Source organism: Penicillium psychrosexuale (genome assembly GCF_028828465.1).
Source record: "Penicillium psychrosexuale strain IBT 29551 chromosome Unknown utg000004l, whole genome shotgun sequence".
In the NCBI taxonomy this organism is placed as follows: domain Eukaryota; kingdom Fungi; phylum Ascomycota; class Eurotiomycetes; order Eurotiales; family Aspergillaceae; genus Penicillium; species Penicillium psychrosexuale.
The window spans coordinates 6,545,851-6,570,037 of NW_026643189.1; the positions used below are offsets into that span (position 1 = coordinate 6,545,851).

At 47.6% G+C, this 24,187-nt stretch overlaps 9 protein-coding genes across 9 annotated transcripts; 3 read left to right on the forward strand and 6 right to left on the reverse strand.

Annotated features, from left to right (window-relative positions):
- Positions 1 to 1,427: 1,427 nt before the first annotated feature.
- N7518_008356 (putative GPI anchored protein) lies at positions 1,428 to 2,155 on the forward strand (the record flags this gene model as incomplete). Its single annotated transcript, XM_057189283.1, has 3 exons — positions 1,428 to 1,571; positions 1,622 to 1,704; positions 1,762 to 2,155. 3 exons carry the CDS (start codon positions 1,428 to 1,430, stop codon positions 2,153 to 2,155), a joined length of 621 nt encoding a protein of 206 aa, XP_057040986.1.
- Positions 2,156 to 2,934: 779 nt separating this feature from the next.
- Positions 2,935 to 4,232, reverse strand: N7518_008357 (uncharacterized protein; the record flags this gene model as incomplete). Its single annotated transcript, XM_057189284.1, has 4 exons — positions 2,935 to 3,355; positions 3,413 to 3,765; positions 3,814 to 3,881; positions 4,043 to 4,232. The coding sequence occupies 4 exons, from the start codon at positions 4,230 to 4,232 to the stop codon at positions 2,935 to 2,937; spliced, it is 1,032 nt and encodes a 343-aa protein (XP_057040987.1).
- Positions 4,233 to 4,824: 592 nt separating this feature from the next.
- On the forward strand, positions 4,825 to 6,430 carry N7518_008358 (uncharacterized protein; the record flags this gene model as incomplete). The annotated part of the gene is made up of 3 exons (XM_057189285.1): positions 4,825 to 5,016; positions 5,117 to 5,845; positions 5,903 to 6,430. 3 exons carry the CDS (start codon positions 4,825 to 4,827, stop codon positions 6,428 to 6,430), a joined length of 1,449 nt encoding a protein of 482 aa, XP_057040988.1.
- A 250-nt stretch (positions 6,431 to 6,680) lies between these two features.
- Positions 6,681 to 8,065, forward strand: N7518_008359 (uncharacterized protein; the record flags this gene model as incomplete). The annotated part of the gene is made up of 5 exons (XM_057189286.1): positions 6,681 to 6,761; positions 6,822 to 6,937; positions 6,992 to 7,102; positions 7,213 to 7,447; positions 7,499 to 8,065. 5 exons carry the CDS (start codon positions 6,681 to 6,683, stop codon positions 8,063 to 8,065), a joined length of 1,110 nt encoding a protein of 369 aa, XP_057040989.1.
- A 524-nt stretch (positions 8,066 to 8,589) lies between these two features.
- On the reverse strand, positions 8,590 to 9,977 carry N7518_008360 (uncharacterized protein; the record flags this gene model as incomplete). Its single annotated transcript, XM_057189287.1, has 2 exons — positions 8,590 to 9,513; positions 9,570 to 9,977. 2 exons carry the CDS (start codon positions 9,975 to 9,977, stop codon positions 8,590 to 8,592), a joined length of 1,332 nt encoding a protein of 443 aa, XP_057040990.1.
- Positions 9,978 to 12,790: 2,813 nt separating this feature from the next.
- N7518_008361 (putative acyl-CoA synthetase) lies at positions 12,791 to 15,105 on the reverse strand (the record flags this gene model as incomplete). The annotated part of the gene is made up of 4 exons (XM_057189288.1): positions 12,791 to 13,242; positions 13,311 to 14,186; positions 14,253 to 14,648; positions 14,727 to 15,105. The coding sequence occupies 4 exons, from the start codon at positions 15,103 to 15,105 to the stop codon at positions 12,791 to 12,793; spliced, it is 2,103 nt and encodes a 700-aa protein (XP_057040991.1).
- A 1,082-nt stretch (positions 15,106 to 16,187) lies between these two features.
- rasB (Ras small monomeric GTPase RasB) lies at positions 16,188 to 17,014 on the reverse strand (the record flags this gene model as incomplete). The annotated part of the gene is made up of 2 exons (XM_057189289.1): positions 16,913 to 17,014; positions 16,188 to 16,841 (listed from the first exon to the last, which is right to left on the reverse strand). Exons 1-2 carry the CDS (start codon positions 16,988 to 16,990, stop codon positions 16,188 to 16,190), a joined length of 732 nt encoding a protein of 243 aa, XP_057040992.1. The 5' UTR covers positions 16,991 to 17,014.
- Positions 17,015 to 20,807: 3,793 nt separating this feature from the next.
- Positions 20,808 to 21,925, reverse strand: N7518_008363 (uncharacterized protein; the record flags this gene model as incomplete). The annotated part of the gene is made up of 2 exons (XM_057189290.1): positions 20,808 to 21,806; positions 21,866 to 21,925. 2 exons carry the CDS (start codon positions 21,923 to 21,925, stop codon positions 20,808 to 20,810), a joined length of 1,059 nt encoding a protein of 352 aa, XP_057040993.1.
- A 1,089-nt stretch (positions 21,926 to 23,014) lies between these two features.
- On the reverse strand, positions 23,015 to 23,659 carry N7518_008364 (uncharacterized protein; the record flags this gene model as incomplete). The annotated part of the gene is made up of 3 exons (XM_057189291.1): positions 23,015 to 23,074; positions 23,238 to 23,328; positions 23,550 to 23,659. 3 exons carry the CDS (start codon positions 23,657 to 23,659, stop codon positions 23,015 to 23,017), a joined length of 261 nt encoding a protein of 86 aa, XP_057040994.1.
- Positions 23,660 to 24,187: the final 528 nt, after the last annotated feature.

The window sequence follows — 24,187 nt, forward strand, 5'->3', positions numbered from 1 at the left end:
AAGCCACGGCTTTTAAACGACTGATGCTTGTCGGACGAGCACTGGCACCTTTCCGTTGCCCGCGGAAAGCGGGAAAAATGCGCTATCCCCATTCGAGCTCTCCGCCTGGTCCGTGCGTCGGCTGTTGGTTTATCTTCGCCCGGCAAAACTTTTCCCTCCTTTTCTTCTTCACACAACTAAATCCAAGATGAAGAAACGGCGTTTTAATCTGTGTCAGCACTCGTCGGTGACGGCTGGACTTCGGTCTAGCTGGCGCTGGACGGGCGCTGCTGAAAGGTCCCACGCCTCTTAACCATCCTTTGAGGGGCCAGTACTTATCGGATTGGAATTGTTGTGTTGGTTCACCTTCAAGGCAAGGTCGGGATTGGTCTACTGTGCTAAATCCTGTGCTAAATCCACATCTCTGAACCCCTTCGCGACAACATTTTTTTGCTGTCTCATTGTCGACACTCTAGTACAACGAGGACGTACGATCCGTATGCTCCGAGTGACTCTCGAGTACAATTAGTTTAACAGTATATAATCGCTACTATTCTTAACACGATTTAACTAGCCCCTTCCACGTTCCTGACTCGCATTCCCCTCTTGCACTCCACCCTCACGATAGACAATTGGCTAGAACAACTATACTGTCCAGCAAGGGAAGGTGTTGATACTCATGTATGTTCTACCTAGTTAGGTAGTTAACTAACTAGGGCTTCGATATATGTAAGCACGATCTTAGAATTGAAGGAAGTACTTAGATAACTATGTACATATTGAATTAGTTAGACGTAATCTGCTGGAGATTGAAAAATGGTTACTCAAAAGATATCTACAACATACAAAATAGGATACGGAGTACTCCGTACAAGACACCAAATGCCTATTTTGGAGATCTATTTTGAGGTCTTGGCATAGCCACAGAATAAGAATGTCATTTACAATATAGATAACTATATAACTACTCCGTAGTACGTTCAAGTTACTCCGACCCTGGATTATTAAATTACAATCGCCAGTGCTAGCCCATCAGTGCCTAAATGGGAAGGGACGGCCTGGTCCCTGGGGGCGTGCGCTTAAGGTGAGGAGGAACGCTAGGGAGGAAGTGACTTTGGCCGTCGTATTAATTTAGCTGTACAATTAAGTACCTTTCATGTGGCTCCAATCCACTTTCATTGTTTATTTTTCTCTACTCTCTTATTGCCACTCTATCTGCCCCTTTTCCTCAGTGTGTGAGTGGCAGCGGGTACCTGAATCTCATTTAAATTAATCTACAGGATTGGTTATAAACTCTTCTCCCCCTTCTTTCCTCTCTCTTTCTTCCACTGCATTCTCTAAATCCCCGGTTTTCAACCGATTACATTCTTTTGAATCCCTGTCATTCTTTTACATACCTCATCTTTGAACATTTTCGGAACCATTCCAACTCTATCAACTATATCACAATGCGTTTCTCTATTGCCGCTCTCGCTCTCGGTGCTACTGGTGCCATGGCCGGTGTTGTCACCGAGACCCTCACCGAGTACACCACCTACTGCCCTGAAGCTACCTCTATTGTACACGGAAGCCACACCTACAGCATTTCCACCGTATGTTTTCCTGAGCAACAAGTCTTCGCCGCATACTAACAGCATTCCAGCCCGGCTACATCACCATGAGTCACGGTCCCTACACTGTCACCCGTCCTATTTCGACCTCCACCGTGACTGAGTGCAACTCCTGGTAAGGATTTCTCTATATCCAATGTGACCAATTAATCTAATCTAACACATTACTTAGCTCTTCCACCACCGTGGTCTCTACTCCCGTGGCCTCTGCTCCCGTGGCATCTGCTCCCGCGCCCTCTGCTCCCGCGCCCTCTGCTCCCGCGCCCTCTGCTCCCGTGCCCTCTGCTCCCGTGGCCTCTACTCCCTTGGCCTCCAGCCCCGTGGCCAGCAGCAGCACTCCCCTCATCCCCGTCGTCCCCAGCGTCGTCACCTCCACCCCTCTGGTCCCCACCGCCGGCTCCACTGGCGTGCCCAGCGTTCCCTCCAGCCCCTCCAGTGCTCCCTCCAGCCCCTCCAGCGCTGTTACCCCCTCCCAGCCCGCCTTCAACGCCGGTGCCATGAACGCCGCTACCGGTGCTGGTGCCGGTTTGGCTGCCATCCTTGGTGCCGTTGCCCTCCTGCTGTAAAGCAGTTGACTGTCAATGGCATCATGAAGAGATAGCATTGTGACTGGTGTTATCGCTTTGATGAAAACCACACGATGCTGTCGGGTTTTTACGGCTGTGGGTTCTTCTGGTGTATGTCTTGTCTACGTCTTAGATAATACATAATGAGCCCTCTTGGGTTAACTTTTCATGTCTGCCTTTCTTGTGGAGCTTATCTTTTCTTGTTTTTTGCGCATTATTCTCCTGGACATAGCGCGTTTTATTATATTCACAACTTTAACTTCGATCAAGAATGATCTCTTACTTTCTACTTATTTTACTTGCATTGGACCTTGATATTCTACTTGTACTTGTTTTGATGTATTGCTGTCAGTATAAAGATAATCATTCAATGGTCATGATGTGTTGACCCACAGGAGTGTTCATCCAGAGATTAGTGCAATCCGAACCTAGGAGGATGTTAGCAGAACAGACCATATAGTTTGGGTTGCATTAACGGACCGATGCTTGGCTTTCACTTATACAGTGACGAGAATGGAATGTCGAATATCTTGCAGATTGAGTCGCAGTCATCACCCTGGGTTAGGTTGTGTCGATTTAGTAAGTTGCCGCCAGCTCTTGGATTTACGTGAACTGACCTTCCATGGTCATTCCCAATAAGACCAGCAAGCCATGAGCGTGGAGATCTTTATAACCACGGGTATTTCGGTAGAATTCTACATCATGCATACCAATAGGTGATGAGACTGATGTAAAAGCAAAATATATAAATATACACAAGTTATTGACATATATATGACTCAAGCTAAAATTTTGTCAGTGCTATCATTGTCTCTGCGGTACAAATCTGTACGTTCTTCATCCACCTTAAACGATCGGTGGACGGAGATATCTTTCGTGCCAGCTAACGGATCGGGATTTCCATCATGGATGCTGTGTAGCTGGTACGAGTGTTGCCCTCCAGTATTTTTGGGCTGGAACCTATTCATAGGTGTGTCCTCTGTGAGTTTCGCAGTACGGGGCGTGTGCGATGGGGATAGCGAAAGCCGCGGTAGATATATCGATATTAGGCGCTTGAACCGCATTGCACAGGCGCATATGATACCGAGGTTGACCTCGACAAGGGACCACACTCCTAGGATGGCTTCGGTATAAGTTGTGTCAGCGGTTTTGCCGAGGAGTAAGACGTATGGTAGGCGTGCTATGGAGCAAATGACGACACTGGGGTGGGGATTAGCGGCAATCATAGCATCAGAATAAGAATGAGGGAAAGCGTACCTAGATCCCAGAGTCAGCAGACAGCCGACCGTGACTTTTTGTTTCTCTGAAAAATGGAGACGGTGTATCGTTGGGATGGGGATGGCAATCACTGCCAAATCAGAGGCAATGTTCAGAACTGCCTGGGATAAGGCGACGTTTTCTAGACAGGCTGTGGTTCCTGCGTGGAGAGGGTTACATGGTCCTCCGGTGATGATGCATAAGGTCAGAGTGTACGCAAAGATCGCCAGTGCGACAGCCACGACGAGGCAACGATATATCTTCGCAGGATTGATTTGAAATAAGACAGATAGAATGGCCATCTTGGTGATGCATGGACATATCAAATAAGTCAAGGTATTGATGAGTAGACCCTGCATCTTGTTAGCCAATGTGCTAAGGTATGCAAATAATGTCTTTACTTTATTGAACTCCATGAGATCTTCCAAGTTAACATTCCACATGTGCTTTCCCCAGCCATAGTTCATTACTATTTGAGTCAGATTATACCTTAACCCGAAAGATAGTCACGGGAGACTTGCAGTTAACCACAGTCACGAAATAGACCAGTGCAACACCATAAGAAATCGTGATAGTGACTATCAAGTAGTATAAGTGTCTAGCAGAGTGTTGAAGAAGTTGGTCTCTTACTCAAGTCTATCTCGATCTTCTTGGTCAGCTTGAAAGCCTGGAAATAGCGAAGAGCGAGGAAAACCGTGGCAATGAGATAGGTGATGCCAAAGGCGATGACAGTCCCTATTTGCAACGAGTTATAGGGTTCATGGAAATGTGATTCCTGGCCATCTGGGGGCGGTATTCCTGGGGTCGTATCCAGATCCATTGTATCTGATTGTGGAGTTAATTAAATCTATATCAATATAGGTCTTCTACCCCTATATACTATTGTATAAAACCCCGTCCAGTGTTGGCAAATTTCTTGCTACGCGGGCTAGAACATTGTCAACAGTTGATTCAGAACCGTAGCAAACCACTGTAGCCAATAATATCGGAGGTTCGTAAAATCCAAGTGGAGTCTCATTTGCCCTAGCTCATCCTGCGACCAGAGCTAACTGCTGTGGACTATCCTTTCTTAGCCTATAACAAATATACCTTTCTATCTCCTCCACAAATGGTACTTATTTCACGCTAGCAGAAAGTATCATGAGAGGAGACTTGTCAATTCTCAAGTAGAATGAGTGGAGATCGACACTAGTATAGTGCACATTAGATCTAGCCTTCAAAGAAAAACGAAATGGCCCCCGCGCCATGTTTTTGCCTGCAACTTAGAATAGGGGTTGCCAGCTGCATAATGCATGTGATTATTCTTTTGTTCAAGGAAGCATTTTGCAGTAATCTTTCTTTGAGACAGCCTGGTTTCTGTACGTGATAGACCAATCCACACCATGAAAATGCCGTTTTGGCGTCAGCCCACCATGGAGCCAATTCCGGGCGATCGAGTGGTTCCACTCCATTTCTTCGAGGATAGTTTGCTTGTCCAGGGTAATAACATGGCTGTCTCTCTCATGTTTGATGCAGTGCTCGACCCAGAAATATTGCGCGAATCCCTTGAGGGCCTCGTCAAACGAGAGGGGTGGCAAAGGCTAGGAGGAAGACTGAGGAAGAATGTAAGAACGGGCCATCTGCAAAGAGAAAATCTAGGGCTGCATAAACATAAGAAGTGCCCACGGGTGTATACTAGTTAACACTTTTGGCGTTACCAAATAGGCCTCAGGTAAGATCGAATGGCACATTCCAGCCCAGTTCTCGATCGGCAGACCACCAATATCCTTCGCCCATGTCAATCATGGCATACCTGCCGCTTTACACCCGACAGCCTCTCGAATACCGAAGCCGCAAGATCGGCCCTGTGTTGTTAGCGACCCAGATGACCTAGAAGGCCTGGCGTGGGAGCCTGGGTACAAGCCCAACGGGATAAACGACTACCTCACCTCCGACCTTCCTGTCTTAGGGTTGCGCGTCAACTCTTTCACCGATAAGACCGTCGTAGTGCTCCAATGGCAGCATGTTGCCTTCGACGCGCTGGGTATGCAGTATGTCGTCGAAGGATGGAGCTCCATGCTTTGGGGAAAAACTGCCGAAGTATTGATCCCATGTGGTATAAACTCGGATCCATTCCACTCTCTCACCCAGGGGTCGCGCCCTACGACCGAGGAACATGTGTTGACTGACAGGAGGGTCGGGCTAGGAGGCTTGCTGCGGTGGGGTTTAGGTTATGGGGTCGATATGCTTGTCCGAGCCAAGGAGAACCGCATGGTCTGTATTCCAGAGACATATTGGCGGCCGCAATGGGAGAAGGCTGTAGACGAGCTTTGTACTGAGGCGACTGCGAACGGCGAAGACCCATCAAAAGTCTTTTTGACTGAGAATGATGTTCTGACGGCCTGGATTTTACGCTGTGTGGTTGGCGAGATGGGGATGAACCCCGAGAGAACGGTAAACTCCAATACTGTAACCCTGTTAAATAAGCTACTCACACTACTCCCTCCTTAGGTAGCTACATCAATCGCCATGTCACTCCGCAAATCTTTTGAGGGTGACCTCCTGCCTGCTTCCACCGAGCATCCCTACGTTGGCAACGCTTTCGGCTGGGCCAACGTACTTGTTACCGCGGGCGATGTAACTTCCAAGCCGCTCAGCTGGCTCGCGAAGCAGGTCCGGTGCGCTATCAACGAGCAGGGCACGCGTGCTCAACATGAGGCATATTACGCCATGGTTCGCACATCCGGAACCGGTCTACCTATTATCGTATTTGGGGATGGTGGCATGGCGCAGGTCGGCTTCTCCAATTGGTCGAAAGCTGGCTTGTTCAACTTAGATTTTTCCCCGGCTCGTCAGGGCCCTAAAGACGACAGCATGCCGTGCAGGCCTTCATATGTTCAGGAGAATCACGGCCCTGTGAAGCCTGCGGACGGGTTTTTTATCCTCGGAAAGGATGAGAAAGGGAACTACTGGACTTCTGCATGTAGGGTGAAGGGTCAGTGGGCAAAGTTTGAGGAGCAGCTGAAAGATTTAACATAGTTACCTGGTTCAACATGAGTTAGGTGCATCTGGTGACTTCCAGATATATTGATGAAGCAAACATATATATACATCTCTCTTTTCGTTTTAACCTTCGAATCTTCACGATCCTCGATAGTTAACTAGGTAATTTCTAGTTTGTCATTGTTACCATGACCACCAGTCCCTCTCTTCTTTATCCCCGCCCTCACACGATCCCCATCCCTTTTCTCCCTACAACATTTCAACCCTAAAGCCAACTGCCTTCGCAATGGTGACTCTGTGCAGCTCTGCAGTGGCCAAGGGATTGACCAGATTTATCTGCCCTGTTTACCCAGAGCCAGAATACCAAGTACACGCGCAGCCCAACCTCATCCACCTACGTCAATGCTAATGACTCCAATATTGAAAGCTTCTTATGCCACCAAGGCCTCCCAAGCAGATATGGTGTCCAGTCAAGACTGCCATTACAGATCGTGCGAAGGCACCCAAAGGCTTGAATCTCAATGAGCCTGATTTGATTAATGAGTAAGCTATAACTAGTTAATACGGGAAATATAACTTTTAACTGATGGTATATAGTGATCTATTGTCCCAAATCGCAAGATGCCGCGAGCGGATTAAGGAGAATTTCATGCCTCATGTCTATAAACATAAATTGGAAGAGCTCCTGATGGAGCAGAAGGGCCGCGAGTCAGCCATCATAACTCAAATCTAATATATTGACAATCGCTAATCTTTTTGATCCCATTTAGTACAAGAATGGCTGCAGTGAAGGGACTCAATTGGCCTGTTGTGTAAAGCCTAGAACATCTCGAATCTATCCTGAAATGGGCTCAGAGCAATGCCGACAAATACAAGATCACCCACAACGTTGAACATGCTATACTAGCCTACCGATCTGGTGTCTTGAACTGGTGTCATAGCTTTGTCACCTATTGGCACAATGGAACCCAGCTCTGCGCGCCAAGGCCCGGACCTAGCAGTCAACAGGCTGTGATCGAATGCGGAACGGGGTCCAGAAAGTGGGCAGCCGAGGTATGCCGATGCACCCTCTAATAACAAATGCAGGTTCTAACATTTTCTTAGATATCAATTGCTCTTCGGATCCCTATCATAGGTGATGAGCCACCACCTGGGCCCTTTGAATTCCAGTTCAAGGATGATACCGGGGCCGATTATATGGTTCTTTATGACAACGACGTGGAACTACTAAGGGTCAATCTACAAGCCAAGGGCACTGTTTACTCTATACCTCCACTATTGGGTGTGCTAGTGGTAACATTGGGCGATGGGAGCAAGAAAGCCATGTTGGTAAGGGAATTAGAAGTCAACATGTGGGATGAGCAACAGAAGCAATATATGGCAGCCAGTTGGGACTCGATACCGGTTGTCGTTCTTCCTGGGCGTGGAACAAAACGCCTGAATGGTCCTTGGATGCGTTGGAAGTTCTACACAGGAACAGCCCCGGATAACTCGAACCGTTTGTGGATATATGACTACAATCCCACCAATCCTCTTATGCGTGGCCCGAGGCTTCCTACCGAAACCCAGGCACAAATGGATAGGGCATTGCCGACTGCGCATAAATACGAGAGCATTGGGAATCATCCTCAATTTAACCCGGATATTCCGTCGGGAAAATCGATAATATAACCAGTTGAGCAAGGTAGGGTGTTGGTAGTATTGGGCCAACATTGATGTTTGTTACTCTATGAGTATTGAATATGGATATTTCCCTCTCTTTTCTTTCGAATTGAGCTACTATGTGGGAGATCAAGTATTCACTGTGATTTTTCTCTTCTGTTTTTCTGATAGCTTTTCAGTTGATCCCTTTTATGTTCCTCATACCTGACAAAAAAAGCCCGTCTCAGATCCGATTTGAGCCCGCCTTCTTTCATGAGAAAGTCAAGTTTAGCATATTGATAGAGAAATGCAAAGGCTGTTTACTTTTTAGCGGCCTACAGCATAATAGCCCATGCTTGAACTTGGTATCAAATTAATAAAATTTGGATTGATACATTGGTGTCTGATGGAAAATATACAGCATATTTTACCACTAGACCATAACAAAAACCAAGGTTCCTGTTTAAGGCCTAGGGGCCTAATTTCTAGTTCGACAATGTGAACTATGAGACACTTGAATCTAGACCCCATTATGTATATGCATCTCACTCTCCCTACAACTGCTTCCAGGTATTGCCGTCATACATCAAGACATCGATTTCCTCCTGAGATAGGTGAGTGGTTGACTGGTCTTCAACCTGGCGGAGAGCTTCCACGGACATCTGGCGCAGGGTTTCCATCCTCATTCTATCATTCGAGGGCCATTCATACTGCAACGCCCTCTGACCACCTAAGCCGTCGCCGAGCGCCTCACCGTGATCTGTGCAGGTCTGGGAGAAACTGAAACTGCGCGGATTTCTTTGTGTGGAAGTTCGCTCATTGCCAAGGGCACCGCTCCGGTTTTTCATTGCGATTGAAAGGCTCCCAAAATCAGCCAAATTAGCAGGGATTCCTCTGTCAGCGCACCAATCTGAATTATCCTCCGAATCCAGAGACCCTTGTTCTAGGTTTAGCGGTAAGGGCAAGTGCGGGTCGCAAAATGAGTGCACTCTTGAGAAGCTTTTGTGGGGTTTCAACAGGTACGCCTCGCTCTCTGAATCAAACAATTCTTCACCACGTAGCTCCCTCATGAACTGTTTGCATCCTTGGATGTATTCTGTCATACCAGGATCGTCTTGTCGGTCATTATGCTGATTGCCATCACTATGATCCTCATATTCACTGTCGTAATCGTAGTCTTCGTTTTGCAGTTCCTGGATGTCCTCGGACTCGTGGATAGTTCCTTCTTGCTCACACCAGAGGCACAACTTTCCATTGCTAGTGACCACCGGCTCGGTAGATCTGTGGGGTCTATTGGGGATATCAATGTGAAGGTCGTTCTGCGGACCGATGCTCTGGTCGATGCTCTGATCGGCGCTTTGGTTCGCTCTGTATCTTCCGTCGAAGGCTTGGTCCTGGCTCGGGGACAACAATGGTATTGGATTGAAAGTCTCCACAGTAGACAATGATTGGGAAAGCATTGGCACAGCGGGTCCATGCTAGGAGAATAAATCGTTAGCTTGCACGCAGATTGGACGTGTTCGAGATCACTAACGGATGCAATATTCTGTTCGGCATCGGACACCAAAGGACCACAGCGCGATGGGTGAGTATCGTCCTCCATCTTCTCATGTAGTTCGAACCGCAAAGTTTTGGCTGCAGATTTGATCTTTGTAATAATCTCCCTCCACTCGCCACTGGTCTCAAATGCGGTGTTGATATGCACACGGAGCCAGACTGGATCCCGTTTGTTTCTCATCCAAACCCATTGGGTGTTAAGGGTGGCAAATGGAACAAAGCCTTGAATGCCACGCTGTTTCAGATGGCTCCGAAACATGTAGGAAAATATTTCTTCGGTTTGTTTCTTGTTGCAAGTAAAGAATCGATATAAACAGCAGAGTACCTGTCGCTTGTATGGGTCCCATCGCATCGTGGGTCTCTTTGGGAACTTGGTTGGCTCCATCTTGGACGGGGAGCATAGGATATAGCAAGGAATGAAAGGTGGCAGTGGAGGAAGAGTAACAAGAAGCAGAAGAACGGCCTTTCTCGCCTGTTAGCTCGGGAGGTTCAAGGGCAAACACTTTGAGTTTTACCTGATCTAGTCTACTTTTACATAAATATGTTCTATATTTGGCGTGCTTTAAACTGTAATGTTACGCTGATAGCTCAGGGGAAGGAATATGATAGCGGGATATGCGGTCACGTGGGCGGTACGCCTACCCGAGAGTGCGAAGGTGTATAGCGGCCAGTGGCCGAATGCCTGATTTTGTGGGATTGATGCCTTAATTTGTCTAATTTGTGCCTGATTTTAGACTGGCAGAAATTAAAATACCTGAATTACCATTATAGAGAGTGTGTAAAATGAAGCTATTCCTACTATATAAATCTCAATATTTGTCTAAGTCTGGGTAGTTTGAAGATGTTCTGACCCTAAGAATCTGAAGCTATTCATACTATATAAATCTCTATCTCCCTCTAATTCGAGTATTAATACTCTTCCTCTAACTATATTCTCTATCTTCCTCTGGTTCCTAGTGTTTATACTCTCTGTATCCTCCTCCGCTGGCTCTGGTATAGCGAAGTATCCTAAGACTAAGCCTACACTCGCTTCTACGCCCTTCCTACTAGTTTAACTGCTGTAGGAAGAGGCGATTTAACTAATATAGGAGGAGTAGGATATCTAGTAATAATTCGGTAGTCCGGCCATATATCAATTATACCTTTATATCGTGTAATAACTATATAAAGCCTTAGGATTTACTTAGGTACTAAAGGCGTTACATTTATTTTATTAAAGGGCTCTGCCATAGTAATTCATAGAAGTACTATATGGCTGAAATTATTCGAAGGTTGTGCTTTTTACAGTGGTAAGACCATAACAAATGGTATATATACTGAAAATAGAGTGCTAAGAGTTACTCTGCCTAATTAGGTTAGAGAGCTGCGGAGTTATTCAATTGTGTTTACAAAACACAGTATAGGCGGTGTCGAAGGCGGTCTAGAATCAAGCATAAACCAGGCACCATTCAGGCATCAACACCGCAAAATCAGGCATTCGGCCACTGGCCGCTATACACCTTCGCAGTCCCATGTCGCCAATTATCTATGATCACCGATATTTACGCGAGAATTACGAAATGGTCGCTGTCCTCTCTCTTGTGTGTAAACGCTTCTTCGCATTACTTTGCCATACTTGTACGCTGACTTGGTGATAACTAAACACCACAAACACTTAGCGACAGTTGAAGCAGGTTTTCAAGCATCTCTGTCGCACCTCTAGATAGAATCCGCCGACACGAGCTATGACACATGAAACATCGATAATCTCTATATTACAACAGATTGTATCGTCTGGCTCGCCTGAGATGAGTTCAGGATCTTAGAGGCAACAGCTTCATCCAACTTCCAACTCCGCTCCTTCGATGCTTTTTGGAAATATACCACATCATCGAGTTCGTTCGCCCCGAGGATAACCTCTATTCAAGTCAGAAATCGAAGGATTCATCATTGTGGACATGATCCAATAGCGTTACTTTCTCATAGTCTTTGCTCATAAAAGAAAAAGATTGAAAGTTAGCCTCTTTTTAGGGCAGTCGGTTATCCAGGCTTCCCACTTATTTTTGTTCACTGTTCAAAGTGTCAAATGACTCCCAGTGTAGATAAATCTTGGGACAAATCCTCGTTATGAATATGAGATATGTATATCGTTGTCGATTGTAAGAGTGCACGGCAACTGCGGGTGTAATCCCTGGAGATGACCAACTACGAGGGCTTTTAGGGACCATCACGACAATGGGTTTTTTGCCTGGCAGAAAATTAGGTAATAAAATAATACCGCCTAACCAACTTGCCAGACGCCAACACACGGTATATATTTTTGACACGAGTAGGTGCCAAGGCTTATCCTGAGTATAAGTAATATTAATACCTGATAATGCCCGAAGAGGTGAATCTATCTAGAGACTCCTGATCTGTGAATATAAAGTAATTTAAATTAAGGGAATTGTTGCTCGCACCGGATGCTCATAACCCTGGCCTAAATGCCGCCTTCCTGATCGGGTACTACTCAGAATTCTGCCATATTTCTGAAAATTCAGGCTAGGCGTGTGAGCATCTAGTACGAGCAACAATTCTCTTGATTTGAATTACTTCATACTTCGGAGTACAGTATAATAATTGATGGTTCTATGTTATACTCCGTACTCCGTATACTAGTTGTTAAAATTAAAAGGGAGCTCCCCATAAAAAAGGCGGTGGTAAAAGCGGTAACCCGATTAGGCCGGTTGTCGTGATGGTCCCTAAAAGCCCTCGTAACCAACCCTTTCTCCTCAGCTCTGTGAGAGCGAGGATGTAACGGGAAAGGAATGTAGAGATTTCGATTTTATATGAGGTGAGCCCAGCGTAGAGACCTTACCAGCAGTTTGCATTAAAATTGAGGCATAATGTTACACCAGTAGCTCAGGGGAAGGATGGTATGTTGTATGATGCTAGCTACGGCAGCCGATTATAGGGGCTGCCCACGATGTATTCTATAGAAGATTGATCGGACTTAGAGAGGGTTACTACACCTCAACTTTCTTGTCGAGTTAGAATGTGATCCATTTAACAGGATCCTTCAACTCATATATCGCTGAACTAAATAACTTATAACAAGATAAGCATGATGCTGAAGACTGTTAGCTTCTTTATGAACCCCTTGATGTATCGAAACATTCAAGTACTAGTCAAAACAGATCGCTCCAATGTGCCGCATAGTCACATCCATCTATCACTCATCTAAAGCTTCGCCTTGCCGACCCCATTTGCCTTCCCCTTCTCCTCAAAATATTCCCTAACCCTCTCTCTTGCAACAGAAACAACTTCCGCATCCTCAACGGTAGGCGGCACATTAATCTCCGCCGCATACTCCCCCTTCACCCCAAACTCAACAAGCTCTCTAAGAACACGTCTAAGCGTCTTCCCACTTCGCGTCTTAGGGATCATCCCCCGACCCTGTATAATTCCACCCAACGACGCAATAGCCCCGATCTGCTCGCGGACCAGCGCGTTAACCTCGGCGAATAACTGCGAGGTCGGTGTTGCTGGAAGAGGATTGCTTTTTCCAGTGATTGCGCCAGCTTTGGGCTGGATGAATGCGAAGGGAAGGTGGCCTTTTAGCGGGTCGGGGATGCCGACGACGCTTGCTTCGCTGATCAATGGGTGCGAGAGAATTGCTTGTTCAATGGATCCTGTAGAAATTGGTCAAATCATTTATCCTTCTATAATCTGGAAAGCGAAAGAAAGGCAAATTCCTTACCGGTACTGAACCGATGCGCGGCAACATTGATGATATCGTCACTTCGCGACATAATATGCACGTAGCCATCCTTATCAACCATCCCCGCATCGCCGGTATCGACCCAGCGGCCATTGAAACGCTTAAGATACCCCCGGTAAAACCGCTCCTCGTCCTCGAAGAGGGTCGTGAATGCCGACGGGGCGAGTGGTGGTGCCATAACGATATTGCCCATAGTACCGCGCGGGACTTCACTGCCCTCGTCATCGACGATGCGGACGTCAAACCCAGGCAGTGGGAAGCCTGCTGAGCCAGGTCGGGTTGTGAGAGGAGAATGATCTGGCCCGGACGCCAGACTAGCAAGGGCAGCACTCCCATTCAATGCAACACCCGTAATCGGGGATCCAGATTCAGACGACCACCAGTTGTCAATAACAAGCGCACCATCCGCTGCATACTTACGAAGAAGATCTTGATATGAGCTAACAATACCAGGCTCGCTGCGCTCACCAGCGAGGAAAAGGGCACGGAGAGATTTCAATCCCCCGCGCTTTCCGACCTCGCCGATAAGCTGGTCGTCCGGATCATCTTTCCGGATAGCTCGCATGGCAGTTGGTGCTGTAAAGAGGGCATTTACATTGTGTTTCTCGACAATGCGCCAGAATGTCCCTGCATCCGGCGTGCCGACGGGCTTACCTTCAAACAGGACCGTTGTGGCGCCGACTAACAGCGGCGCATAAAGGATGTAAGAGTGTCCGACGACCCAGCCTATGTCTGATGCGCAGAACATTGTGTCTCCGGGACCTTTGATCCCGAAGAGCGACTTTATGGAGAGTTCCAGACCCACGGCGTGCCCACCTGCTTCACGCAGGACGCCTTTGGGGAGGCCGGTGGTTCCTGTGGAAACGTTTGAGTATGAACAAAACAGATCAGGAATTGGGTTCGGTTCTGGGATTCACTCACCACTTGTATAGATAATATAAAGTGCATCCGTACTCTTAACAGGAACAGGTCCAGCCTTAACCCCACGGAATTGTGCGCTCTTAACGAGTCTCTGCCAATTACGCTGGCCACCGCGCTTATCGGGCTGATCCCAGCGCAGTTGGTCACGCTGCCAGACAATGATCCTGCTCGGCTTGAAGCTACTTGCCTTGACGGCGCCCTCGACGAGCGGTCGGTATGAAATGGGTCCCTTGGACCCTTCTATTCCACATGACGCTGTCATTAGAACTTTCGGGCGTGCGGCCTCGATGCGTTGAGCCAGAGCTTGCGGAGCGAAGCCACCGAAAACAGCGGCGTGAATTGCGCCTAGGCGGGTTATTGCCAACGCAGCTATTAGGGCCGCGGGGATCATTGGCACTAGATCCGATACGTGGTCAGCAGTGGGTTTCTGTCTTTAATCAATTCTCCACTTGTGGTGTGGTCACGATTGCATACTGTAGATAATAACAACATCGCCCTTCTGTACCCCTTCCTCCCGAAGTACACCGGCAAGAACCTCAACCTCATCGAGTAGGCGGGCATAAGTATACTTCTCCGTTACACCGGTAACCGGTGATTCCCATACAATGGCAACATTGTCACCGTGGCCTGCGAGCACATGTCGGTCGACACAATTGTAGGTTGTGGAGATCTCGCCATCGGCGAACCATGACCAGTGCTCATGCTCGGTTCCGCTCGGGAGAGACTTTGTCTGCCGCGTTAGTGCACGTGAAGGCTTGCGGTGCCAGTGGAGTCTGGCCGCATGATGGGACCAGAAGGTTTCTGGATCGCCAAGGGAGTGTGAGTGGGTTGTCGGTTGAGGATGCGAAGACATGTTGGATAGGTTTCGGATTCAGACTACGGAAATGATGAAGTGGCGAAGTTATTTGCCGGGATTGTGATTTGAGCCGAGAAGAGAGAAACAGGTCATACAAGACAAAGAATAGTACTCAGGAGCTCTGATATAGAGCGCTTCTACCCGAGGTGTTTCGGATCCAATATTGCGATTGGCACGGGAAGATGGAAGGTTAGACCTGCAGGGCTCTGATCGGCAAGACATTTTAGGCGTTCGTGTGTGTGACTCGCCATTTGCGGGGAGAAGGAGGTGAAGCTGAGATCCCCCGGATGCAGCCGAGGCGAGTCCGTGCTTTTTCCCCGCACTTTCTTCGGTACTCAGCTTGTCCCTAGCCTCAGAGTATACCCAGAGTATACCCGGAGTATACCCGGAGTATACCTCATGCGCTGTCTCAAGTACGGCCTGGAATCGGGTACTGCACTTGTACTCAGGTGTACTTTTGCTTCGGATTTTCCAAGTTATTACAACCGACTGAAAAAAAAGACCTTTATCAATTGTCTATATCGCATAAATGGCTGAGAAATTAATCAAATAAAACAAGCTCAGTCGTAGGGTATCATATCGAAATGCCTGCTAATGCGCGACTGCGATCTTCTGGCTTCGTTGCCTGGGGGTGTTTTTTTTGTTTCTGTCGGGGTGCTCCAAGGCGTGTCCGAAAGATTCCTCCGTTCGCAACTTATCAAATAAGCAGAGACCGAAGAAGAGAGACGATTGGTAAAGAAAAAGAGTAAGGGGAGCTTGTGGAAATCTAGACAGCCAGTCTGCATGTCTCGGCGCATTTCGAAAGAACAAAACAAAAGCCAAAAGAAAAAAAAGAAAACTTGCGCTCGAGGCTTGCAGACACTGGCCTCAAATCTCCACGTCGGTTCTCAAGCTCTTCAAAATGCGAGCGTAAAAGATGTAGCATGGCAAGGACCACCGACGCCGAACGAAGTAACCAAAAGATAGAACCACCCTCCAGATGCACCCGGGACCAAAAGGAAGAGAGGAAAAGAGAAAAAGGAAACAGCCATTATTTCAGTGAGCAAGAAATCCAACGCCTCCCGGACGGACCCGGCCGATCACAAGAGAGTACACTGGAGCCGACTGCGATGTCGCGATCGGTCAGGCCGGAAGGACTTGGGATATTCGGGGCCTGCGTCGCGATCGCGGCCCGATCCGAAGCCTGTTGGGCGACGGTCTGCGCCACGGCCACCTGCTGCCTGTTGTCGCTGCTGGCGCAGCATGCGGACAACGTCGTAGAAGGCCTTCTCCACGTTGATACAGTTCTTGGCCGATGCCTCAACAAACTCACATCCCAGCTCCTTGGCCAATGCTTGGCCTTCCTGTGCTGAGACTGCGCGCTCGACGGCCTTGTCGCTCTTATTTCCGACTAACATGACGGGGACGGGCATGGCGGGACCCGCGGAGGCGGTCATGGGCGAGTTCAGGTAGCTGGGGCCGGAGGGGGAACCGGAGCTTGACGATTCCTTGACCATCTTAATTTGGTTGTAGAATTTTGTGATGCGGGAGAAGGAGGCGCGTGATGTGATGCTATACACCAATACAAACCCCTCGCCATCCCGGATCCACTGGTCTCGTAGCGCGGTATATTCTTCCTGGCCCGCTGTGTCCAGCACCTCGAGCATACACGATTGTTGATCGATCACGACTTGTTTGCGATATGAATCCTCGATGGTTGGATCGTATGTTTCGACAAAGTGATTAAGACACAACTAGAAGGATAGGTTTTAGTCATGGGTCATGGGGAATTGTCGCCCAGAGGTCAAGGGCTAGGTCGACCAACCTGAATAGTAAGGGCGGTCTTTCCAACACCTCCGTCTCCCAACACCACCAGCTTGTACAACGTCATTTTTCCAGCCATGGCGGGCAACTGGAACTGAGAACAAGAAACAGCAAAGACAATCAGCCTAGAGAAGTCAGTACGTCTATAGCGATACCGCCTTGTCCACGACATACCTATAATTATTTCAGGGGGAAGAGGGGGGGATGTTCGAAGTCGCAAGGAGGGGGGAAAGGTGAGTGAAGTGGCCCACGTTCCAGGCGGGGGGGCGAAAAAGAAAAGCGGGAGCTTCCACGCGATTCACAGCAACCCCCAATTGTTGCCGGAAGAATGATGCAAAGGGGGAGATATAGAGCGAAGGGAAGAGAGAAAATGGAATTAGAGAAAAGAGAGAAGGGAGAGCCGAGAGACAAGAGAGAGAGGGGGAAGACCAGTGTGCGAAGTCTGGTCCGGGGGCTGGAACGAAGTGGAGAGAGGGGTTCAAGGGAAAGGGATATGAGGATATTAGGAGATTAGAATTAGAGTATAGAGAATATTAAGGAAAGAGAAATATCGAACAGGATATCGAACAGAATAGAAGATAAAAATACCAAATTTATGAAAGAGAATGGATTTTGTACTTCTCCCGAGATCCCTATCCCCCGTTCGCTGTTCTCTACATCGCTCTGAGACCGTTTCGGATGTGGAAAGAAAAAAAACGAATCAGAGCTAGACCTATAAAAGGACATGAAAAATAAAAGACATCGGAGAGTTCATTCTGACTGGTAGGAATCTTATAATTAGGGAGAAAAGCCCGAGTGACAGCTCCATGAAGTCATACATTTTCTTTCACATTTTCTAAATATCCACATAGTGTTTCTAGGGCTGTGCTGATACTCATTCATTTATTCATTCTTTTTATATATTTACCTTGGGGTCTTCTGTTCACCCTTTCATTATCTTAATATACCTCAAAAAGCCATCTATATACTCCGTCCATCCGAAGATCTCTGGAACTGGACGCCCATTCCACTGAACCTACACCGGATCCGACGATCTCGGAGAAAATGAGCCAGAAGATACCCATATATACCCCAAAAAAAGTTATAACCCAAAGAAAGAAGAACAGAAAAGAGAGAAAAAGCCCAGGTCCCAAAGGTCCACAGTGAAAAGGAGAAGCGCACAGGGCACAGTGGATAATCCCGGATGTACTCCGTACTCCGTAACTTGGCTGAAGCTCATTTCCCTGCCGGCAGAAGCTGAGAGCTTCTTATTTTCTTTTCTTCTTGTTTTGAAATTAACAATTTGGGCCGGTTCATCTAGGTACAGCTCAAACTGAGGCACTGTGTACCCCAGTCTACACGTGGGGGGGGGGCACGATCTATGGTTTCACTGCCCTACCATGAAGATGTATTATTTATTATGCATGGGATGTTCTCTTTATGTTGCACATACTATCTCAAGTCCTGCAATTAGAATGGAATTAATTAAATTAGTGTCGATGGTGGCACACGATGTCCCCATCTCCCTCGTGGTTTTTGAAACGTGGGAGTTCGTACTATCAAAGTATACTCCCCTTACAATTATAACCCTGGAACATAAATCTCCCTCTCTCCATGGCCCTGGGAGACGCTACCCGAATAGCGTAAGTCAAATGAATGTGGATTTGGGATTCCGGAACATCCATCTCTGTAACTGTTCAACGCCAACCTCGAACTAGTTCAGGATCGAGTCATGGCTCATGGCCACCTTAGATTGGCTCTCGTTATCGTCCCTTCCACGTTATACCCCCTGTCCATTCTACCCCTGTCACTGTCATTTTTCCGCTCTTGCGCATGCATCCGGTATACAACCTAAGATCTGGCCAATAGGTTCAAATAGCCTATAGTCACCGGCAAATGTCAAAGTCTTCATGCCATTGCAATGTCCACCCGTGGAGGGGCGCGTAAAAAAAAGTGTCCCCATTGATACATAGATCGTCCTAGGGGCCTTGCTAGCTACAACGGTGGACAAGAAGACAACGGGAGGAAGTTCGGAAGGTGGGTATGTACTATGTACTCCTGTTGTATGAGTTAATTTTTTTTGAATTTGCTTGGCTTGAATTCTATTTTATTTTTCTTGCTTTTCATCGAACAAATCTGCTGCTCTATTTCCCTAGTAGGCAACTGGTTGGGCATCAACTCGTAGGATCCGGAATGGCTCCCTTTTCCCGTCCCAGTTCTGTGGCCGCGGGCCAGGGGAGGAGTTATATCGGGGAAACTGTTTCCGTCCACTTTTTTTGTTGAATGCAATAGGCCGGGCCCCGACGGAACCAGTTCTTTCTCTTTCTCTTTTTCTGAAAGAAGTACATCCCGGCTCGGCCTCTTCCGGTCAACTTTCAAGAGAAGAACCCTAAACTGCAGTTATATTTTAGATTCTCATATCAGCATATTCATAGCATTTAAAGATCAAAACTTGTTAGGGCACGTCCTAGGATGGTTTCATCCCCCTGTTCACACGGAATGGCCCGGGCCAACGGCTCAGTTGCCATGCTACTCCGTAAGGGGGAGCTCTTTCCGTGGGACCATAAGTAGCCGTGCATTTCATTGAAGGGGCAGGGGTTGGTTGGTCAACGGCTCCTCCCGCCTGGCCGTTATATGGGGAACGCTGAATTTGTGCCGTTCAACGATCCGCTATGGTCTCGCCCTGGTCTAGGAATTCTAATCTCGAGCATATTGTTCATATCGGCTTAGGAGTACCGGTGACGGGATTCGGTTTGCACCTGCCTTGTGTTGACGTGCATGATGCAACGGCTCTTGGTCATATCCCCTGAATCTGCAATATATCTGTCATTGGTTTGTGGATGTGTTGCATCCGTCGTGCGTTGCGGCTTCCAGCGATCGGCAGGGCGGTTCCCAGCAGATTGGCCCTTGGGAAACTAATTGATTCTTGGAAATGGACTCGATGTGACATTTCAAAATTATTCCTTGCGGCCCGATCTTGGCTTGGGGGATCTTCAATATTGATCCGTGGCTTAAATACTGCTCGAGGGGGTTGTCCATCTTTCCAAGGTTGTTCCGATCACATGCGTATATTGCACACTGTATACGGAGTATTGTAGACACAGTAGATGTCGATCTCAATGTGCCAAGTGCCCGAAAGATCCCCGACGATATGCCTTTAAAACGTGTTGGGGTCAATAATATGATCCTCCCGTTACGCTATTGATTGGATCAACGATGCTGGACTAGTTCAACATCATGTGAGCGTGTCAAGGCTCAATAATAGATAGTATGTATCATTATTTGTGGAGAAAGGGGAGGAAGCCATGTGGCCAAAAGGCTTAAGCTATAAACATGTAGGATTATTGTAATCTTATTGCCGTTTTAGTCTTCAGAGCCAGCTGCACTTGTGCCTCGGTAGTGGAATAAGAATAGGATTGTTATGAGATTTCTGCCGTTCCTAACCGCTTTAGACTGACTACTGTGGTGGGTAAGAATAGAGGCATACCATATTTACCAGCTGTCAAGATCGTCATTAAGATAGGTGGCCGCGCTTCATCGTCAGCTATATCGGAGTCGATATCAATAATAGTGTCCTCATATAATTCGCCATAGTTTATAGTACTAGTGTGGTGGTGCGGCATCATGCAGATAGTTGCACAATAACTGGTCGCAGTAGAAGTTGAATATATCAAGGCTGGTCTGACTAGACTACTAGAGCTATGTTCGGTACAACTAGCAGCCGCCTTAGGCTCACAGTCGATGCCTTTAGCCCGGAATCCACCAGTGCAGGTACCGTTATTGATTCACTTACAGGGTAGAGTTGCTTTGAACTATTTCGTTGGTCTTGACCTCCCGGATTCTAAGGAGAACTCTCTCATATGAGGATCGAATATATTTTGCTTAAATATCATACAATCTCACCAATTCGGCGGAAATCATCCTCGCTGAATGTCATTCAAATAAGCCGTCACCCTCTCCACCAAAATCCGCCGCGGCTCCGCTTGATCGCTATCACTCAGCGCATGTGATGCATTAGGAATAACCATACTCCTTGAATCCCAGATCTGCCGCCCACTCCCATCAGCAGCAATCTGCCACCTCTTCAATAGTGCTTCTTTATTAACCCACGGCGGCACCGATTGATCCCTTCCAGAGTACAGCACCAGCATTTTCTGCTTCAGCAAGCCTCTCTCCCGAACCATCCCAAATGTCACACGGAACCGCTCATCACTTAAGTCGGAACTAAATAAATCATCCTCAGACGGATCCTCCGGACTATCTGGGCTAGCCAGACTCAAGAATCGCCGACTGCTAACCGGCGCAGATGGCGGATACCCAATCCGCGACGTCACAGTCAATGGTACAACTGTATCAACAAGATCGTGATCCTCATACATCGCCCGCCGCGCATCAGCAACAGCCTTATTGTACATCGCGCGCATTTTGGCCGGGCTATCACGCGCAGTGCCACATTTCACAACCCACAATATGCCCTCGCGGTCAGAAACCGGCGCTTGCATAATCGCCCCATCAACTGGCACCCGCACAATCGGCTTCCAGTGGCGGTCGAAGACAGGGTGTGCTGGCCGTGGGTTGGGACAGTTAATATAGTGCATCACGTCCTGGCTGCCGGTCGAATGGCCCATGATGACCACCTTTCCGACGCCGAATTGGGGCTCCTTATATTTTCGGACGTATGAGACGCACTGTGATAGCTCATCAATGTCTTTGCCCAGTCGGCCCATGCCCCACCCGCCGCCGGCGCAGGATAGGATCAGCGAGAATACGCTCCATTGCGATGGGTCTAGCGCTCGGACTACGTCGCTGAGATAGTCGACTGACCCGAGGGTATCACCTAGTCCGCCGACGAAGACGAGGGTGTGTGGCTTGGGTACATGGCTGCGGGTATATTCGAAGGCGACGAGGGATTTGGTCTGCGAGGTGGCGTTAGCGGTATGGATGACTTGGCTATGGGGGTGGGTGGGTGATGTACACAGTGGTGGAGCACACCAGGTTCTCCCTGGGCCGGTGAAGTGAGGATTTTCAGTTGCATTACGAGATATTGTGTGCTGCAAGTGGCCCAGGTGCAGACTAGTTTGGCAATGTGCGTCAGATCTGATAAGAGATCAGATAAGGAGCTGCAACGGCGCTGTTCCGATACCGGCTTCGCGAAGAGCGGTAAGATGGGAGTTAGGGCTTGGATATATTTTACTAGCGTGTATTATTGGTATTATATTGACAATTTCCGATATCGGCGTTTGACTTCTATACTACTTCGCTTAGGTTGATCATCCCTATAACAGCATCTAACCAATGTGAAACAGAAACAAAAGAAAGTAGCTATTATAACACGTGGTAGCTAATATGTACTGAAGCCTGCACAGGCTCATAGAAATGAGATACAGACACAGCACGGTTTATCGGCTCTCTGAGTCGGTACTATCGTGGGCTCCAACGGAATCTTGTGAGAGACAGCCAAAAGCAACGGAATTCGGTCGCGTGAGCTCTACTCAAAGACTTGAAGGGGTTTGGTCCTTAATATAGCTACAGTTTCCCTCAACTCCAGTAGCGAGAAGGAAATTCTCGCGGCCGTGCTCTGAAGGAGACATGATCTCGATTGCACATCGTCTTTCTAGTATAACAAAGATGATAAAACCATCATGATGGGCGGTGGAAGAAGGGAATTACACTGAACTTATGGTCAGGCAAGGGGCTTATGCTGATCTTATTCAACTGCAGAATCTCAGCATCAACTCGTTAGAGAATAAAGTCAATAAACACTCATCTTATATCGCTGAAATAGAGCAAGCTAGTAAGCATAGCCAGTAATCTGAGTGACCAATTTGATTGCAGGGTCTCCATCGGTACAACAGACACGCCTTTGGAATCCTCGTCCACTCCGTTTACTAAGAAACTAACCAAGAAGTCCCGCTGGTATCCGAGTGATAAAATATTTCTTATCATACGCCCCTATCTTCTCATTGCACTTATTGCCCTCGTGGGTGCCAGTATCATGTTGAATAAAACCAAGTCCTGCAATAGAGGTCTGGCTCTGGGCTTCATTGAGAGTTCAATTTTTCATTGTTCATGTGTCCTTTCAGCCGGTTCATAAGACCACTATGGCGACCTGTTCTTATGCACATTATAAATGTGGGGTCTCGGACGGGACTTCCTCTTCACTGCGAGTTGAGATGGCATCGGACTGGAAGAAACCTGAAACTAAAGACAGCAAAGGTCAGTATGCATAGACTTCTTTCGACTTTGAGGCACACCTACAGGAAATCTGCAGTCCCATATAGAAGTCTCCTTGTCTTCTCTAAATGATATGAGCGTCATTCCTTGGGTAAGCATACTGGAGTACTCACGATATGCGCTGCGTTGATATGTCTTTTCACCCGTACCGGGCAAGGTCGTCCCTCCTTTTCCGCGTTATCGAGTGCCGTGCAATATGGGCACCTGAAGGCACATGCAGGGATTTGCTTTGGAAGACCGACAAGAGTTAGTCATGGAAAGGTTGCCTCCTAGGGCGACTTGATTTAGAATTCTCACGATCATCACATGGTCAACCGGCCACTGGGTTGGGAAGTGCTCCCAGCATTCGCACAATTCCTTAGGTTGGCTTCAGGATTTATGCGTGAGCAAATATCAGCCAAAGGACCTAGGGAAAACATGCTTACACCCAGTAATTAGGCTGCACTTTCGCATCGATTCTCATCCAGTAGAATCCGCAGAGTGGGCTGCCATCTTCAGTGATCCAAGAGGGTGGGTCCTGAGGCTTGGAGGCCATCTTGCTTGAATCAAGATCTTTCGCTAACAACTCGGCTCTGGTGCTCTCTAGGTGGAACTTGAATGTTTGGGGTGCGAGATTAAGGTCTCCTAGTATCAATCGAAGATGGTTTACGTGCCTGGTAGTCCCGCAGTGCAGACTCGATGGTTTAGCGATGAAGGTATGTTTATGCGATAGTTGTGCGGAGGGTGTGAAAGGTGAGTGAAAAGTGAGTGATAATGAGGGAAATTATCCGATAGCATAAGAATGGGGATATGGCAAGCCACTGCCCGAGATCAGATGGTAGTTGCAAGGAAAGAGTGGTGTTTTCAAAACCAACCATAAACAATACAAAGCTCATACCCTTGTAACATCAAAGCTGTCATGGGAGCGCCTCTAGGTGGTTATATTCCTAACAAAGAGAATATTCCAGATTCATTGACTCTCCTGCTCGACATTTCACCAACAGGAATAGGGCCACACTACTCTCTGTCCTGCCTCGAGACTACTGTCTTCAGCACGGTACATATAATAATTTCAATGTTACCG